General features: G+C 39.1%; 1 protein-coding gene across 1 annotated transcript; it reads right to left on the bottom strand.

Annotated features, from left to right (window-relative positions):
* Positions 1–954: 954 nt before the first annotated feature.
* Positions 955–19,466, bottom strand: LOC133523093 (calphotin-like). The gene is made up of 6 exons (XM_061858600.1): positions 19,436–19,466; positions 18,284–19,044; positions 9,163–9,178; positions 8,131–8,845; positions 3,632–3,696; positions 955–1,908 (listed from the first exon to the last, which is right to left on the bottom strand). The coding sequence occupies exons 1-6, from the start codon at positions 19,445–19,447 to the stop codon at positions 1,066–1,068; spliced, it is 2,412 nt and encodes an 803-aa protein (XP_061714584.1). The 5' UTR covers positions 19,448–19,466; the 3' UTR covers positions 955–1,065.
* Between the last annotated feature and the right edge of the window lie 881 nt (positions 19,467–20,347).

Here is a 20,347-nt window from a genome sequence, read left to right as displayed (position 1 = left end):
GGAACACAATAGCGCTGTTATTCACAAGACGCCAGCATCAATGATACTCGTAGCATCGCCTCAGGCAAACAAACAAGTAACGTATAAGTGTGATCTCCGATTACTCGTAAGTGGTTAAGAATATATGTAGATTCTTAAACCTCGAGAAACCGAGATAATAATTGAGATCAATTGTTTTATAAATTAAACTTCTTTCTTCCTCGCGTTGTCCCGGCATTTTGCCACGGCTCATGGGAGCCTGGGGTCCGCTTGACAACTAATCCCAAGATTTGGCGTAGGCACTAGTTTTTACGAAAGCGACTGCCATCTGCCCTTCCAACCCAGAGGGTAAACTAGGCTTTGTTGGGATTAGTCCGGTTTCCTGACGATGTATTCCTTCACCGAAAAGCGACTGGTAAATATGAAATGATATTTCGTACATTTATCCTATCCATTTATCATACAAGTTCCGAAAAACTCATTGGTACGAGCCGGGGTTTGAACCTGCGACCTCCCGATTGCAAGTCGCACGCTCTTATCGCTAGGCCACCAGCGCTTCATGTTCTACAAATTAAACTATTTCTATTTATTAACCATTTGACTATCAGACCAAGCATCCAAACGCTAAGAGTCGAATAGCCTCAGGGTTTTGTTTGATGTTCTGACTCAGAAATATACAGACAACATAAGTAGCTCGATTACTTTGTAAATTTTATTTATGATTGTTTGATCTTTTTAGGACCCACTTTTTCATCATATAAGTATTTGTAATGTAGCTTTGACGTTTTTTGTTTGTTTATATTTTTCTCGTATATTAGCTCCTTTCTACCAAGTTTCTATCCATACATCAAAGACCTGACAAAAGAGGCCGTATAAGCGTGCTCTGTTTGCTCGATATACAACCAATACCCGTTAAACATTATATATATTATCTTTACAACCTTATTCCAATTATAATGGAAATAAAAACATAAATTGTTTGTTTATATTATATATTTTCGTTTTTGTTTTCTGACATCATATAATTTACAATAAATATCAACATAAAACATTAACAATCAGTTGGTAACAATTCGTTCGGATAATTTACCAGCCGTAGTTTCCGTAGGCGCTAGAATAGGTGACGTGAGATACAGCCGGGGCAGCGGAATAGGTAACGGCGGTCTTGACTACGGGAGCCGCGGCGTAGGTGGCCACGGCGGGAGCAGCGTGGTAGGCGTGCACGGCGGGAGCAGCATGATAGGTGTGCACGGCGGGAGCAGCGTAGGTCTTGGCATAAGCCACGGGGGCAGACTGGTAGGTAGAGATGGCGGGCGCGACGTAAGACTTAGCGACCACGGGGGCGGCGGCAGCGTATGCCACAGGTGCAGAGTGGGTGGAGTAAGAAGAGTAAGACACCGCGGGAGCAATAGCCTTAGTTACAACCGGGGCAGCGTAAGAAGCTACAGCGGGCGCAGCATAGGTGTGCACGGCGGGGGCGGCGTAGGTCTTGGCAATGACAGGAGCTGCGGCAGCGTACGCCACGGGAGCAGCATGGGTCGAGTAGGAAGAGTAAGATACCGCAGGTGCGATAGCCTTAGAGACGATGGGGGCGGCGGCGTAAGTTGCCACAGGTGCGAGGGTCTTGTGTACAACTGGGGCAGCGGCGTAAGTCGCCACAGCGGGTGAGGCGTACGCGAGGGGAGCGGAGTGAGTAGAGATGCTCTGGTAGGATACGGCAGGAGCGACGGATTTGACGGAGTATGAGGCAACGGGGGCGGCAGCATATGACGCGACGGGAGCAGCAGCGTACGTGGCGACGGGAGCGGCGTGCGCCGTGTGCGTGGCGTATGACACCGAGGAGACGGGAGCGGCGTATGCTACGGGAGCCGCAGCGTGCAGCAGGTTGCCAGCGGAGGCGATGCCCGCGGCGCAAAGGACTACAACCAGCTGCAAACAAAATAAGGAAATCGATTGAAATAAAATCTATAAAACTTCAATGCAAAAGATATTTTTTTACAATACGAAAGATGTTAGAGTCAGACCAAGATAACTCTGCAGTGATTTTTACAGCACAGACGTGCAAGTGTTATTTTAAACGTCAAACTTCTATGAAATTAGTTAAAATAACACATGCACGTCTGAGCTGTATAAATCGCTACAGAATTATCTTAGTCTGATTCTACTTGACGTTGTCCTATATAATAAACTGAGAATAATTTAATATTTCAGTAAATTAATTAAAACGAAGGACCCTATAAATTATCCCTTGTATAATGTCAAGACACAAATTATCATTACTTTAGCAGCAGAAGTGACTTATGAAAGAACTAATTAATAAAAAATAAAAAAAATAAAATATTTTGATGTTTTATTTACCTACATAGGGTGTATAATTCCATTAATTTAATTACGATTTCTAAGTTTTTTCTAGTTGTTATACACCGATTTTATCATAAACGCGAAATTCAACCGAGTTTATTGAATTCATATTTAATTTTAATTTATTTTATTAAGAGTTATAATTTGAGAGATATTTGAGTAAATATTTAATTTAATTTTTATATTTTTTAATAACTCTGCGTACCTTTCCGAACATGTTTAATCCGTGTGTTTTGATGACAGAATAATTTCAAGAGCACTTGCATTCTCTTTTATACCAGCGTCAACAAACTGGTATCGAATCCTCGAGCTAGACGGTGCAAATAACATCCATTACATTACAAAACAGCGCTTCGGGCTACATAATTATATGGTAGCAAGAACGAGTTTCGCGTGGCATTATGACTGCGAATTGTAACAATGTCAGGGTAAAGCTCCACCCAAACTTCCAGTAATTAATCCAAAATACATTTCCAGTTTCAGTGTAGGAAATTACTCGTGACCTTTTAGGTGTCGTTTGCAATTTCAAGTTATGCATCCTGCATTCGATGGCCAAGTGGCTGGAATCGAAAGATTTATGTACCTATTTATTTTTAAGTTCCCTTAGTAGTCCAAGGCATTTTTGTACAAAACTTGTTGAGTACCTATATAGTGTGTAAATCCAATACGGGTAATAAATTAAACCAGATAGAATTAATCCATGTAATCATTAATTAAAAAAAAATTAAACTATACTTAATTATTCCCGTAGTTAATTATATATCAATATATAAATTAGAAAAAGTACCGAGCAGCAATGTACTTTAACATTACGAGACATAACATGACATGACATTAAAAGATATTAGTAACTGCCAATAAAGCGTTGAGAGTTACTTTAAAAAGCTCGTATCTCGTAACTTATATGTTGCTTTACATTGCATTGCAGGCCGAATTATTTTGTATGGTTAATATTTTCATTGTATTTCTAAGCAAAATTTATCTCAATACACTTTTTTAGGTCCTGTTGACATAGGACCGTTTAAATATTTGCCCGTATTGGATTTAAATACTGTATATATGCAACCTAAAGCTAGCCAAGAGCTTTCGCACGAAGATGATTTTAGATTTCCGTGCTATACTATTTCAGTAGGTAGGTTAAAGCAAATAAAAAAATACATAATGTTTTTTGGCTTTACGCCAAAACTAACCTACCTTACGCCAAAAAAATACATTTTCTATTTTTTACTAGGTTTTTTACTATTCTTATATTAGGTGCACATAAAAAAAAGAAAAATTACTTACAGGTTACAAGTAGGTACACCAGGTAGAATGCCAGGTATGCTACTACACTGAGTTTCAAGGCACTAATAAAAACTAAAACATAACAAAAGTAGACTTCAAAATTGCGAAGAGAGAGGTGTAGGTAACTGACATTCAAATTAATTTATAAAATGTACAAAGAAATTATGTAAGTTGGTACAGGTACAAACAGTTGAGGAGCACACATTAGGCATGACAGATGTACGATCATAGATAGATCTATGTGTTTGCTTTTGTGGTTGGAAATTTGCTTGTAAAAAAAAACTTTTTAAGGTTTTGTCTAAGGAATGAAGTTTCTAACTGGTGGTGGCAAGTTGTTCTAGTAATTTATTGCAGCATATAGAAAAGCAGACGTATTATTTTGCGTAGGTACCGTAAAGTCTGAGTAAGTAATACTTACTATATACGGCCCTTCGAAAATGAAAGTTTATCAAACCGAAAGAGTAAGCAATTAGACCGTCCTAAAAAGAGTGAAGGAAAAGAGAAGCTTAATCAGCATTATTAAAAATAGAAGAGGAAAAATGATCGGCCACCTGTTACGACACGACCGTTTCATCAGAAACATTATAGAAGGGAAAATAAATGGAAGGAGAGGGAGAGGAAGACCAAGAAAAAGTTATATGAGCCAAGTAAAGGAGCATGTAGGAGCCGTGTCGTACCAGGACAATAAAGAGCTGGCATCGGATCGACCAAGGTGGAGACAACTACATCGAGCTGCACCGATAAGAGCTGTGCTCTTAAATTAAAGAAGAGAAAATTACAATGCAATAATAATAACGACGTCCGGTTTGGCCTAGTGGGTAGTGACCCTGCCTACGAAGCTGATGGTCCCGGGTTCAAATCCTGGTAAGGGCATATATTCGTCTGAAGAGCATGGATATTTTTTCCTGAGTCATGGGTGTTTTCTATGTATTTAAGTATTTATAAATATTTATATATTATATATATCGTTCTCTAAGTACCCTCAACACAAGCCTTATTGAGCTTACTGTGGGACTTAGTCAATTTGTGTAATAATGTCCTATAATATTTATTTATTTTATTTAATAATATTGTATTTTAACTTTGTTATTTTAGTTTTTTTTTATATCTGTCAATACCCAATCATTTCAACCAATTATAGTGTTTGCAAAAAGCAACAAAAATTTATCAAATAGTTCCCAAATAATTTCGTAAATAGAGTTCCATAGACGAATTGCTAATGCTACTAACCCCCTCTTACTACCAAATGATGTTTAAAAGAGACGTTTTATCTATTTTTCCTACTCCTCTACTGTTATCTGTCATTTATGCATTCATTAACACGAATATAAAAACATACATAAAAGATTTCAAGAAAAGTCTATATTGTCTATTCCTCATAAAAGCTCTTGTGCTTTTATAAGCTATAATGTTACTGCGATTAATGGCTACCAACCTAACAAAACCAAAACGAATACAGTTTTAAACTAAGTGCATTGATGCCAACTTACAAAATATTCATTTGGTTGCATACTAAAAATAATTACTTCATAAGTCAGAAACACGCATGTGACACCCGTAATATAGCAACACCCATAGACTACGAAGACCGCTTAGCGTTGCTTGTTAGTCTCCGTAGGCTACGGTGGCCAAAATTGAGAAAAAACTGTCCAAAAAATTAATTTAGCAAGTAGCAAGTACCAGGGCCTCATGAGTTACGAGGAGGTGTCGCCGACCGGCCGGCCGCGGCCCGGGGCGGGCCGGGCGCGTAACAAGGTATGCTCGCGCATCTTGGCTATATACTTTTGCTGTAATTTGTTTACCTAAATTAAGATTTATTTTTGTTGACTCGTAGGAAAAATATTGTATGCAACGTTGTATAAGTAGGTCAAAAAATTCTCGTGGCGTATTCCTTTACAATGTTCGCCTACGCCTTCGGCTCCGGCTCACATTGTAACTAACGCCACTCGCCTTTTTTGACCCTTCTTATACAACTGATGCATAAAATACTATTATCACTATCGTATTTATGAATGATTGCGACCATCATAAAGGACGTCAACTGAAACAGCAAGTAATAGTAAATTTACGGACAAGATAAAAAAAAATACACACACCTAAAAACTTGGCATATGAAAAGAATACAAAAAGATGATGTTATATAATATCTACATATGTATATGCCCTATGATTTAGTTAAGCATCATACACCAACTTTTAAAAGTTAACATTATCGTAAATGCTACGAATATGATGTAAAATAATAAAGTAGCATGTATTATTATATTATTATTATTGTACCGATTAACGTATTAATTTGCTGATAAGTTTTGGTTTCTTTGTTCAGTGTATAATATAATAAGTATTCATATTTAAAAATATTTCTGGTAACACATTGTAAAAAAAAAAAAACTGGTGCTAACTGCTAACCACCAATTATTTGTTAACCTGTTGCTACCGGTGGGAGCCTATAATTGGCTCTTTGTTATTTATATATATAACAATTGTGCAATTGATAGCTGTTGGTTCTCCGAATAATAAATAAATAAATAAATAAAGTTGGAAAAAGTTAATGGGCCCTGGAGGGAAAGTACCTTAAAACCTTAAGTTAGCTCATTTTACTTAAATAACCCATTATTTTATTTTGAATAAAAAGAAACAAAACTGCGTTCGTAGATTTTTAGAATTCACTTGTCTATAGTTATTTGTACAACAAGAGAGCAAAGTTTGATATTTATTCGAGTGCTTATTTTGAGTCCCCTGCGAGCGCAAGATTCTATAATATAATCTTATTTAGAATCTTGAGCGCAGTAAGGGACTCAAAAGCGCACGAGATGTAAATAACTTCGATCTCGTGTAGTACACAAAATTTTTCACGACAGCAGTGTGAATATATTTGAAAGGTAAAAATACAACCTCAAAAAATGTAATCCGTCTTCATCACTATTTCACTCGTGTGAAATGTATAGTGTAGACAATGATCGGTAGGGTATATAAAAAATATTTTGTACTTTTCAGTGGGTTAGTTTTTTGAAGGCGGTTCCGCTTTTTACAAAGTTTTAAGTTCTTAGTTCAAAATAAAACTTGTCCGACATACAAACTTTCATCCCCTTTTTAGACCTTTGAAGGGCATTCTTGTGCACATTACGTATAATTGAAAAATGAAAATTGTTTTTAAAAAATTGTTTAGTCTGTTTTGAATTACTTATACAGTTGTAAGTGTTGTACCTGTGTTAAGAGGCACCGCTCTTCCTTAATTAGTAATAGAACATTTTTTATTTATTGAAATAGAAACAAAAAGATAAAATTAAAATATAATTATGTGCAAATTTTAATTTTCTAGCTTTTGTAGTCGCAGCACTGCGTCAATGAGTCATCAGTGAGTCAGCACATACGCATTTATCATATTGGGGTGTGTAATGTTTTAAAAAATAACATGAACGGAAATGATGATTTGGTATAAAAATAAATAAAACAAAAAACGAATTGCATAATTTCGAACGTAACAATAGTTTAGTAGCATAATAATGTATCTTCATAACAGGCAACCAGTATAATGTTCACTTTGTATACAATTTTATACTCAGAACGTTTTTTATTCAGGAAAACCAACATCATAATGTTGAAGGCATATAAACGCCTAGTGAAAATGGACAAGCAAGAATACCCTTTGCGAGACATATAGTTCTGCCTATATGGTCACAGTTCTACCTAACACTCCTCCTCGCTTCGCTCGTCGTCGTACCTAACGGCGACCAGCCTTAAAGTTGAATAATTGGTAGATTGTTGTATAATTGAAGACGCGAGTGGATGAACGTGCTATGTCACATTTTTCAAACTTTGTTTTATGCAATAAATATGAATTTGAATCTATTATGAATAACTTCATAAAAGCCTTAAACCCAATTGATGAACGTATTATGTACACAAAAAAGTAAAACTCTCCATGGACGAAAGTGTTAAGCATGTTCTTCCAATTTTACTCCGTTGACATGGAAGAACGTGTCATGTTTGTATTTGAATCATAGCATCTTCATCCATATTGAGGTGTATTCTGTCATTTAATTAGTATGACTAACGACTTTATGTATTTTGTTTTTATACATAATGTTTATTATGAGTTTCAATAGTAGTTAAATGAAATTATGCTAAAAGTTTGTATTAAAATTGAACCGCACCCATCATATTGATGCCATCGGCCGATAATAAAATCAGGCCGGTCATAAAATTTCTAGGCATATAGTGAATCGTAGACTCCATTGTCTCGTTCCCTGCGTCGATGGAGCCCCACTACGCGGGTTCCTATTTCTGAACAGTTTGCTCTTCGGGCATCTATGCATCTGAAGGAACCCATCAATTGGTTTTATGTGACAACTGTCAAAACATTTCACAGAAACTATATTGTCACGAGACTCATGAGGATTAAGCATATAGAGTTGAAATTGTTATTTAAAATCAAAAGCAAAAGTATTTCTTTCATTTGTTTATTTGGTACCTACCTACAATGATTGCGATTCATTTACCAACCATAGTTAGCTTCAAGACCGCTGTAAGAGAGGTGAGACACCGCCGGGGCAGCAGAGTACGTCACAGTAGACTTCAAGACGGGAGCGGAGTGAGCGTAGGTGGCGTACGCGGGAGCGGCATGAACAGATAATGCGGGAGCAGCGTACGTGGAAATGGCGGGCGCGGCAGAGTACGCCACGGCGGGAGCAGCAGCGTACGTGGCTACAGCGGGTCCATGAGCGGTGTGCGAAGAGTAAGACGACACGGAGGACACGGCAGGGGCGATAGTCTTAGACACAACGGGTGCAGCATACGCAGCGACGGCAGGAGCGGCGTGGGCTACGGGAGCGACGACCGGGGCAGCGGCGTAAGTGGCTACGGCAGGAGAACCATGAGCGGTGTGGGAGGAGTAAGACGAAACAGAAGACACAGCCGGGGCAAAGGCCTTGGTGACTACGGGTGCGGCCGCATAAGTCGTGTAAGCGGGAGCGGCGTAAGTTTTCGCGACCACAGGGGCGGCGGCGTACGCGACGGGAGCGGCGGCGTAAGCAGCGACGGGGGCAGCGGCGTACGTGGCAACGGGGCTTCCGTGTGCGGTGTGTGTGGAGTAGGAAGACACGGAGGACACCGCCGGGGTGATAGTCTTGGTGATGACGGGAGCGGAGTAGGATACTGGGGCGGCAGCGAGAAGACCGCCAGCCCGGGCCATGCCCACGGCGCACAGAGCAAAGATCAGCTGAAATATTTCACACTACTAATAAAATACTTACTTATTAACAGTCTAACGATAAGAAGATAAGGTTGAAAGAAGCACCAGACTATTCATCGACATCATCTTAGCGCTTTTCAAGTTGTTGCCTTAGAAAGCCTAATAAGATCTAATATTGCACTGTATGATTAAAAAAAATAGGACCGTATTGAAGTTAATTTGCTAAAGCGAAATCATATGTAAATCACTACTCTTGGGTATTTAATTAACGTTCGCTTTATAAGAATCCTTTCTGATGTTTTTTCAATTGACATTATATGAATAGGCTTTAACTATTTGTTTACCTTGGCGTACATGTTGCTTTAGTAAGTGTTGGCAACTGAATAATTATCGCAAGGAACGCCTCGGTTTTTATACCAACCAAATGTTGCACTAGTTTCACTTTCATTGTCAAGGCGTCTATGATGTGTAAGAAGTTAGGTGCTCTTTTAGTAAGCGCGAATAGTGGACGGTAGGGGAGGACATTTGAAAGGGCACTAGGTTAAACTTATTTGAAAAAGCCAATTGTATGCTTTCAATACTAATAACGAGTGATGTAATATGTCTTCCTTTTATTAATATTGATTTCTTAAATTCATTTTGAAATTTTCGTTATTCACTAGCAAGTTTATCTTCTCTTTGTAATAAAACTTATATAATAGTTTTTTTTACAGATTATGCCGCATAGCACATTCCGGTTCGCACGGTGCTTCAATGTTTGAGCGATACAACGCTAATCGCGTACAAAATACCTTCAATAAAACTTAAACCAAAATTAAATGGAACAGTGTTGCTTTTCTTATATTTGATTTTAAAACAATACAAATTCAACTCTATTTTATAATACCGTTGATTCAAATTTGATTGTCAATTTTTCTTGTATGATGGGTTGCTAGAGGAAGCAGCATCCGAATCCAGTGTGCTATGCGCCTATTCCGGATTCAAGTTACAGCTATATTAATAGGGTATTGAAATCTTTGCACACAGTTATTTTTGTTCAGTTAATAAGTTAGTACTTGAAATATATATTAATAATTTAACGTTAAAAACTATAGTATTTTCAAATGACAGCTGTCATCGTACCCAAGTTATGTGAAAAATACTACATATACTATAATAAGACATCGCAGGTATAAAATGGCACTGAAATAAAAACATGACAACAACAGTATCTATCGTCCTATTTGTCGATAACATTAACATGTGTCTTTTCATTCCTTATTTTTAAACACGTGAATTGTGTTGCATTTTATAATAGGTGTTGTGTACGTCATTTAATATTCCAGTCTTAATTAATTGCCTAAAAGTAAAAAACCTTGATCTGGTTTTGAGCTAGTTGATCTTGGTACCTAACATAGGTAATTACATTACCTAACACAATTAAATCTTAATTTTGCGAATTTATGCACTGCATCTAGAATCCATATTTTAAGCTAAGGGTCTCCCCAAACCAGTCGACGCGGAGTCGGCTTTCGCCGAGTGTTTTACACCACACTATTCGCATTTAGCCGATCGACCGTCTCCGCGGTTGGACACCTGCGTTTAGCAGTCTCATCCTCCTTGCGGTCGTAGAGACGCCCGATCGCCTGCGACTTGCTATCGCAACAGTTGTAAAGCGACGGTCGGCTCTCCCGTGCTCCGTCCTGCCGTCGAGACGTCAGACAGCACACGTACAGCCATTGAGTCCGACGAACAGATGTAGGACAGCGGGTGATCGGCAATCGCAAATCTCATTTTTGGAGACTGGTTGTTAGTAACAACCTGAGTTTGAAATTGAACAGACCTGTAAGATTATTTTCCTTGGTAATTGTTACATATTATATAATAACCTGTGATGATGGATATTTTACGTAGACGTGCATGGAAGAAAAGGCTTACCAGCATTTTTATCGTAGCCTACTTGTCGGAAGAGAAAAGCACCTACACCAGAAAAAGCGGAGGCCGTGGATTGATTATTTGTGGCAATATAGATTAAGTGAAGGTGAATTTAATTTACGATATCCTCGTTTGAGACTCGATCCAAAAATGTTTTACGATTATTATGGCCGTCATCGGCTCTGTTCGGCCGTCGTCAGCTATGTTCGGCCGTCGAAGACGCTGATCGGCTTCCGCCAGCTCTGACCGGTCCTTATCGTAGGTACTCGGCCGTGATCGGAGCCGTTCAACTCTTTCCGGCACCGTACGGCGGTATAAGGAGATTTATGAATGCGAACGTGTGCGGTAGGCTGCAAACAGCGTCGTACGAATGCGAACAGCTTTATGGCAAAACGCCGTTTTCCCGTCGAAAGACGTCGTTTCGCGTGGGCCGAGCCGATTTACGACTTATTCGCTCTTATTGCGTTGACATAAAGCTTTTTCCGTACGCGATTTGCCGAAACAGCGTCGACTAGTTTGGGGAGACCCTAACTCTGCACCGACATTGACAGAACAAAGTGTGGAAGGTTGATCCATGCTAAGTTCGTAGTCTATGTTGTCATTGTTAACAGAGGCGTAGCGAGGGGGGGGCTAGGGGGGCCATGGCCCCGGGCGGCACATAATAGGGGGCGGCAAAAACGGTATTTAAAAAAATATAAAATTAAGAAATCAATATTTTCAAATCAAGCCACGAAGCGAACTAACGCACCGCGGAAGCGAACAGCGCGGGGCGGGTGTGCGGGGGCGGCCAATCGCTACCGGAGTGCGTTCCAAATCACCGACGAGCTTACACGCTTGTCCACTGGTTATAGGTATAACCTATAACACGCCTATAACCCTATATGACGTCACATCAAATTTAACACAGCGCCCTCTGCGAGCGATCTACAGCCGGGCGCCCTCGGTGCCATCATTCGTTCAAAAATAGTTGGGCGTAGCCCGATAAACGTGGCGCGATACGCGCGATTCAATGCCGGGCGCCTTCGGTGCCCTCATATTGAAAGTGTCGGGCGTAGCTCGACGTACGTGTCGCGCTGCGGGCGCTTTCGGCGCCCTCATGCAAAAGCATCGGGCGTAACCTGATGCATTGGGCGCTTTGCTACTGTACAGAAGGCGCCCTGTCACAAAAATAATGTAAAATGACTTTAATAGTTATTTTCTGCCCTCCGGGCGGAAACCGTCAACTTTGCTCCCGCTGCGCTAAACAAAGTTGCCGCTTTCCGCCTCCGTCGAGCAGAAAAATAGTATGCGCACCACGGGAAGATGCTCCCTTGGGACACAAATAAATTTGTCTATTTTTTGCTGGAGGCGAGAAGCGGCAACTTCGTTTAGCGCAGCGAGAGAAAAGTTGACGCTTTCCGCCCGGAGGGCAGAAAATAATTAAATACGAAATTATAACCCCATAATTAATAATTCAATGTAAGGCAGACTACTGAAAATCGCGCTCTAAAACGTATGTAATAAGAAAACATTCTCACCTGAAATAATCATTTACCTTTACCTGAAGAGGGAAGAATAGCTTTGCGATCCTTGCGAAATAACGGTATTTTTTCTATGAAATTACATTTCGGGAGAAAACGTTTTCCAGTAACTAAATCTTAACAAATCACTTTGATTTTGATGTCCATCGCTTCAGCATAATTTATTATAGGTTTATAGGTTTCGTTTTTTTTTAAGAATTATTTATTTATTGTTATCAAATTTTGAAAAAAAGGAAAACCTATAAACTTAGTTTTTTCATTGTCTCAATAACATACTACAAAATCCTGGAGAATGGAAAATATTTAGAAGTGGAAAAACGTTTTATCTTTTTGTATGGACGATCATGTGCTTTATACTTCCCGCTTAAAGCTTATGACCGTAGCAAACGACCACGGCTATCTTTTGAATATTTTTGTGAATATTGAATATACACAATGGGAATCCGACCGATGTTAAAAGTGTATTCTTGACCGCATGTTTAGAAACTAAAATGTCATACAAAGTTTTCTAAAATCGGTCTTGTTAAAGATAATGACAATTCTTGTGAAAATTCGTTTTTGTAATAAATCAGTAAAAAACGCCTTTATGGCTGCGACAACGCCAGCACTATATGGCCTTACTAAGACACATTAAAGTTTTAAAGGAAACTCGCTAAATTTTTGTGCAAATAAAAAAAAACTACTATTTATTCGGTGTAAAAATAAATAACGTGTCGTGTGCAGAAAACACATACACACACTTTTTTTTTACCGAATTTGATCAAAATACAAATTTTTTTTTTTGCTCCTTAAGACAGGAATACGTGGTTAAAATCTGACGGGTTTCTCGTTCATACAGTGTATAATAATAATATAATAGTATATAATTGTATACACTGTTTTAGTTTTTGAAGATATTTTTTGTATTTTACCTTTTCCAACTAACTTTGTCTTGTCTATTAACTACTTAGTGAGGTCACAAGTTTTACAAACAAAGCTTTTAATAAAAAAAGCGGCCAAGTGCGAGTCGGACTCGCGCATGAAGGGTTCCGTACCATTTAAGACGTATTAAAAAAAAATCTACTTGCTAGATCCTGTTCAACATTTTACCACTTTGGACACACATTTTACCACTTTGGAACTGTCTCTCGCGCAAACTATTCAGTTTAGAAAAAAATGATGTTAGGAACCTAAATATCATTTTTGAAGACCTATCCATAGATACCCCACACGTATGGGTTTGATGAAAAAAAATTTTTTTTAATTTATTGACGTATTAAAAAAAAACTATTCACTAGATCTCGTTCAAACCAATTTTCGGTGGAAGTTTGCATGGTAATGTATATCATATATTTTTTTTAGATTTTTCAATCTGTTATTTTAGAAGTTACAGGGGGGGGGGGACACACATTTTTTCACTTTGGAAGTGTCTCTCGCGCAAACTATTCAGTTTAAAAAAAAATGATATTAGAAACCTAATTATCATTTTTGAAGACCTATCCATAGATACCCCACACGTATGGGTTTGATGAAAAAAATTTTTTTTTTTAATTTTTATGACGTATTAAAAAAAAACTACTTACTAGATCTCGTTCGAACCAATTTTCGGTGAAAGTTTGCATGGCAATGTATATTATATATTTTTTTTAGATTTTTCATTCTGTTATTTTAGAAGTTACAGGGGGGGGGGACACACATTTTTTCACTTTGGAAGTGTCTCTCGCGCAAACTATTCAGTTTAGAAAAAAATGATATTAGAAACCTAAATATCATTTTTGAAGACCTATCCATAGATACCCCACACGTATGGGTTTGATGAAAAAAATTTTTTTTTTAAATTTTTATGACGTATTAAAAAAAAACTACTTACTAGATCTCGTTCGAACCAATTTTCGGTGGAAGTTTGCATGGCAATGTATATCATATATTTTTTTTAGATTTTTCATTCTGTTATTTTAGAAGTTACGGGGGGGGGGACACACTTTTTACCACTTTGGAAGTGTCTCTCGCGCAAACTTTTCAGTTTAGAAAAAAATGATATTAGAAACCTCAATATCATTTTTAAAGACCTATCCATAGATACCCCACACGTATGAGTTTGATGAAAAAAGATTTTTTGAGTTTCAGTTCTAAGTATGGGGAACCCCCAAAATTTATTGTTTTTTTTCTATTTTTGTATGAACATCATAATGCGGTTCATAGAATACATCTACTTACCAAGTTTGAACAGTATAGCTTTTATAGTTTCGGAAAAAAGTGGCTGTGACAGAATCGGACAGACAGACGGACATGACGAATCTATAAGGGTTCCGTTTTTTGCCATTTGGCTACGGAACCCTAAAAAGTTGGACATGATTTGAAAGCTTATTTTATACTGATAAAATGCAATATTTTTTTTTTTATGTAAAGCTCGTCTTTATTTACTACTTGTTTACTTTGGGATTGTCGTTAGATGCGAATACACGCGAAATAAAATAAAATATAACTTCTTTTTCGAATATTACATATGTTTGAACCCGGATCCGTCCTTAAACTACGTCCAAAAGAGAGGTATGGGCATTGTGAAAGTCATCTCGCTCTGTGTGGTAGGGCACAGAATAGCGGATGACATTCCAGATCTAGAGCAGAGCCCAACTGGGGAAGTACCTCCACCTTACAGAAAACCGCAGCCAAATGACACTAGACCCTACTCATTTATTATTATGATTAGTGTTGTGTTCCTGCCGGTGAGTAAGGTTGGCAGACCTCAGTGAGGGTGCGGAGTGTTAGGGTCGTCAACGCGCATGTAACTCCTCTAGAGTTGCAGGCGTACATAGGCTACGGAGACTGCTTACCATCAGGCGGGCCATATGCTTGTTTGCCACCGACGTAGTATAAAAAAATGAATACTTAATGCAAAACTGTATCTATATTTTTTTTATCAGTAAAAATCTTTGTGACAGAACTTATGACCTGACTAAGTGATGTTGATCATTAATTGGGGCGGCAAATTTCTGATCGGCCCCGGGCGGCAAACACATACGCTACGCCGCTGATTGTTAAGTCCGTAAGTACAGAGAGTTAGGTTAGGTTGGTCCAACTCTAACACCGTATCACTTTCCTTTACACCGTGAGCACCAATAATACGAAAAACAATAACCACATACCTATTCTACACGTGTTTACATGTAGCGTGAAATAGTCCAACTTCGCCCAGGAGAGTAGCCAACCCACTCATCAAGAGTAATCAAATCAAAATAATGACATAAATTATCCTTTTTAAGTGTTACGTAGTCAACTTATACATAGTTTAACAATGTCGTTTGTCTGTCTGTCTTATACTGGAAAGCTGCAATTTGACATGAATGTATAAATCACTGATTCCGACAAAGTGGTAAAATTAAAACTACCTACACGTTAAGCGAGGATATTTTTTTCGCTTCAACCCTATGATGTGGGGTATCAATGGATAGGAATTTTAAAATGAATAGGGCTTTTCAAGAACTATTTTATGATTAAAGTGAATATTTGCGGAACTTATCGCTCTGAAAGAAAATAAAAAAAATGCCCTTCCCTCTAGTTTTTGAACCTAGGGTCCAAAACATTCGAAAAAATCTTAAAAGTAGTGCTTAATAAAGACATATAAACTATACCGAACATGATCAGTCAAGCCGTTTTTGATTTTATCACAATCAATATCAATATCAATAGATCATTAAGTAGATTCTCATTAATTAGTGCTGATAATTTTGAATAAAAAACAATGAAGCTAGTAAAGTAAGCATTTTTCATCCGTATGTTTAATATGAGTGCAACGTGCTTCGAGTGAATTATTCGCTCGAAATGTTGCGAGTATTTTACTCATCCGAGTGCACTAAGCATTCCCTACTCACCAATAATGGTACTTTATATGTGGGTGCATACACTGTACAAGCTTTAGAGATACCAGCCCACGTAACGAACATGCAAATAGTTAAAGCTCCGTAGCGAACGAAACGCAATTGTCACTGTCGCACTGATATGGAAGAGTATACGTATATATAGTCCTCCTCATCGATGTCGATGACGGTGACCTCAGCAATTACGGATTACGCCGATTATGTGCCGTTATGTGGATAGCCAAGCCGAACTTGGTCTTAAAGACTCTTTTGCAGGTGTTACAATATAGTCGGCCAGACGCGTTGTATATATACGTGTAAGAGGGATTCGGTCTCTCTTGTTGTCTTCTCTTCGGTCTTTACGTTGTTGGCGTTTGGTATCTAAGGCGTCGAGGCGGCTTTCCTCAAACCATTTGATCTAGTTAAAAATGGTAGACCGCCAAGATAATCTGGCTGTAGCAAGCTCCTCCCAGCGCTCAGGGTTCAGGGTTGATGTTGCAAGCGTTCAGGTGTAGTTTGAGTCAGTCCTTGTAACGCAGATGTTGACCGCCGTGCTTGCGGTTGCCTTCCACCAATTCAGAGTAGAATACGGTTTTGGGCAACCGGCGGTCATCGATACGGAGGACATGCCCACACCACCTTAGCTGTCGCTGCATTAGTAGAGCCTCCATACCATAGAGGCCGGAACGACGCAGGACCTCAGAGTTTGGAACTCTGTCTTGCCATTTGATTCTGAGTACGTAAACATCTAAGGTGATAGGTGTCCAGCTTTTTTATATCGGATTTGTAAAGGCACCATGTCTCTGAGCCATATCTACAAAAGGACCGAGATGATTAGCGCCTTGTAGACGCTAATCTTCGTCACTAGCTTAAGATCATGGGACAGAGTGATAAAGAAAGATGACTTCGGTACGCTATTGAGCGTTTAACTATTGTCATGTTGGCTACGCGGCAGGCTATGCATTACGGCTGGATGCCTGTGCAGGCTTTGCAGCTGACTGTATATAGGTAACCAAGGTAATTTGATGACAACGGGCTTGGGAAAAATATGAAAACGCGCCTACACTTTTTATTTTTCGATTTCGTCCAGTGATGTCGTCTTTTTCACCAGTCAAGATTTTTTTCATTTCTCATGCTCTAAAAGAGGGTCATTGATGTTCTAAAAAGTATGCAGAAACTGATACCTTTCTGCACTAGGGTATTTTACTTTCCTAGCAATTACGATAAGCAATTGTAATTTGGTTTACTTCATCCCATCAAAAACATTTTCATGTTGCCAAGACTACCGTGGCGTGGGTGTAAGGTGAATTTTTTTATTTTACAATAGTTCTTGTAGTAACGAAATGGCCAAGCCACATATTTTGACTAAAGTGTAGAGTTTGTGAAGTTAGGGTTGTTGTTAGGGTTAGAGTTTTTGTAGTTAAGTTGTGGATGCTTGGCTCTACAAAAGATCTGATATTTTTTTGACAGTGCGAGCCTTATGGTATCGTCTTGGCAACATCTTACATGAAAATGTTTATTGATGGAATTTAACTTATTTTTGTAATTTGATTATGACAATCTTCCATCCCCGGTTGAATAACTTCGAAGCTAAATATTTTAAAATTATAAAAAAAATATTTTTGAAATTCTCATAACAAGCCCTTTCATTTGACATATAACACAATATACTTTGCAAAACTTTTATTTTTAATTTTCGCATTTACCCCCCAAAAGTGGCCCTTATGTTTGAGATTCATTTATTTAAGTTACACGTCCGTCTTTGGATCACAGATTTACATAGGTGTACCAAATTTTAACCAAATTGTTCCAGTAGTTTCGAAGCAAATAGGCTGTGACAGACGGACAGACGGACAGACAGACGCACGAGTGATCCTATGAGGGTTTCGTTTTTTCCTTTTGAGGTACGGAACCCTAAAAATTGTATAGAATTTGTTTTTCGCTCCCAACCCTCATACCAAGTTGATAATCAAAAAATCGAACAAAATCAATCGAAGGGACATAGCTATGATAGTTAATAAACATCTACTTAATTGTATAAATAAAATTTTAATATTCAGGACTACGTTTGTATGGAGAACCTTTCGTCTACTTTCCTCTTGAAAAAAGAAGAACTAATATAAAATAAACAATTTGTTTATTTCCTATATCTTTTTTATTTTTTATTTACAAATATCTCCTGAGATTCAGTTTACCAGCCATATTGAGCACCGAGTCCGCTGTAGGAGAGGTGAGATACCGCGGGGGCGGCGGAGTAGGCCACAGCCGACTTCAAGACGGGAGCGGCGTGAGCGTAGGTGGAGATGGCGGGAGCGGCGTGAGCGTAGGTGGAGATGGCGGGAGCCGCGTATGTGGAGATGGCGGGAGCAGCGGCATAAGTGGCCACGGCGGGGGAAGCGGCGTAAGAAGCCACAACGGGGGAACCGTGAGAGGTGTGGGAAGAGTAAGAGGACACAGAAGACACAGCAGGGGTGATAGTCTTGGTGACAACGGGGGCGGCGTACGCGGACACGGCGGGAGCGGCATAGGCTGCGGGAGCGGCGTAGGCTACGGGAGCGATGGCCTTAGCGACCACGGGGGCAGCAGCGTAAGTGGCCACAGGAGAACCGTGAGAGGTGTGAGTCGAGTAAGATGACACGGAGGACACGGCAGGAGTGATGGTCTTGGTCACCACGGGGGCAGCGGCGTAAGTCGCAATGGCGGGAGCGGCGTAAGTCTTGGCGACGACAGGGGCGGCGGCGTACGCGACGGGAGCGGTTGCGGCGTAGGTGGCGACGGGGGCAGCGGAGTATGCGGCAACAGGGCTACCGTGCGCGGTGTGTGTGGAGTAGGAGGACACTGAGGAGACCGCCGGAGTGATGGTTTTGGTGATAACTGGAGCGGAGTAGGCCACTGGAGCTGCTGCGAGGAGACCGCCTGCGCGGGCCATGCCCACAGCGCACAAAGCAACGATCAGCTGAAACATAAGTAACGAATTCTTAAGAATTTATAAATGTAGGTATAAAATGACAAAATCTTAAGGATTCAAAATTTCAAACTTAATCTGTGAGTCACAAGATGCACGAAGATTATAATAAACTAAACTGATGTTCAAACTGCCCATAACATTATTCTTTCTTTCTGGTTGTTCCACTCTTGTCAGAATGATCATGCTGGTCTCGATAATAATACACGGCTGATCTTCTCAACACATACTTTCTACTTATCAGGTATTAAATAATGTAAAAATACATTTCTGACTCGCCATTATTTATATAAATTGGCAATCATACAAAGTTTTAAGTAAACTTTTCCGTCTTTTAAATTGTTATGAGGCTTACTAGTTACATTTTTTTTTATGTTAGTACCTTGGCGTACATGTTGCTTCAATTGATGTCGGCAACTGAATGATTATCGCAAGGAACGCCCCGGTTTTTATACCAACCAAATTTTGATAGTGTTTCATTTTCATTGTCAAGCCATCAATGATTTGTAACGAGTATTCAGTGAGCGCGAATAGTGGTCGGCATCGGCAGAGGAGGACATTTGAAAGGGCACTAGGCTTAAGTGTATAGAAATATCAAATTGTTATAATGAATTTGAATGATCTGAATACTCAACTTAATTAATTAACTCTTTGTAAAAGTATTTATTTACAATAACAACATAATCATAATCATAAATCATTTATTCGTGGTAAAGCATATACATAATGGATATATATAGATGATTACTATAACTAGCTTATATCTAAAATAGACCCTTGAGGCATTGTACCAAGGATGCTGGCGGCATTTCCTCGTTGTATCGCAATACTGATATATACGTTGTGCGAGGAAGCCGCCAGCTTTTCGGTCACCACTTACGTCAACCAGACGTTTCGCGATTTCTCCAAAAAACTTGTGCGCGCTGGGACCCCATGGACCTAGAGTTTCAACGCCAATACTCAATTTCGGTTTAAAGATTCTTTATTCTCATAAGAATTTGTACAATTCACTTAAAATAAGAACTTAAATATATTCATTTTATTTACATATTCCATGTCACAAAAGGAGCGACAGACACTGATTGCAATTTAGACTAAGCACTTGTTATTATTTTGCCGGTAAGTATGTTTAAGTATTTGTATTAGGGGGTAGGCGGGGTAGGTAAGTGGACAAACAGTGCGCGTAATACTCGTACGTAGATCGCTGACGAGAAAACATAGAATGGGCGCGACTAGATGTGGCCTCGATATGTGTTATTATATATTATTTCAATCATTTTTAATTTTAACATAA

The sequence above is a fragment of the Cydia pomonella genome, chromosome 11 (assembly GCF_033807575.1).
Source record: "Cydia pomonella isolate Wapato2018A chromosome 11, ilCydPomo1, whole genome shotgun sequence".
NCBI classification, from domain to species: domain Eukaryota; kingdom Metazoa; phylum Arthropoda; class Insecta; order Lepidoptera; family Tortricidae; genus Cydia; species Cydia pomonella.
The sequence above is the reverse complement of the archived record's forward strand: the minus strand, read 5'-3'. Positions and strand labels throughout refer to the sequence as shown.

Coding starts and splice junctions, on each gene's coding strand:
- LOC133523093 (XM_061858600.1), bottom strand. Junction 3,697..8,130: donor CGGTCTTGAAGCTAACTATG/GTTGGTAAATGA, acceptor GTTATGTTTTAG/TTTTTATTAGTGCCTTGAAA. Junction 1,909..3,631: donor TCTACCTGGTGTACCTACTT/GTAACCTGTAAG, acceptor TTTTGTTTGCAG/CTGGTTGTAGTCCTTTGCGC.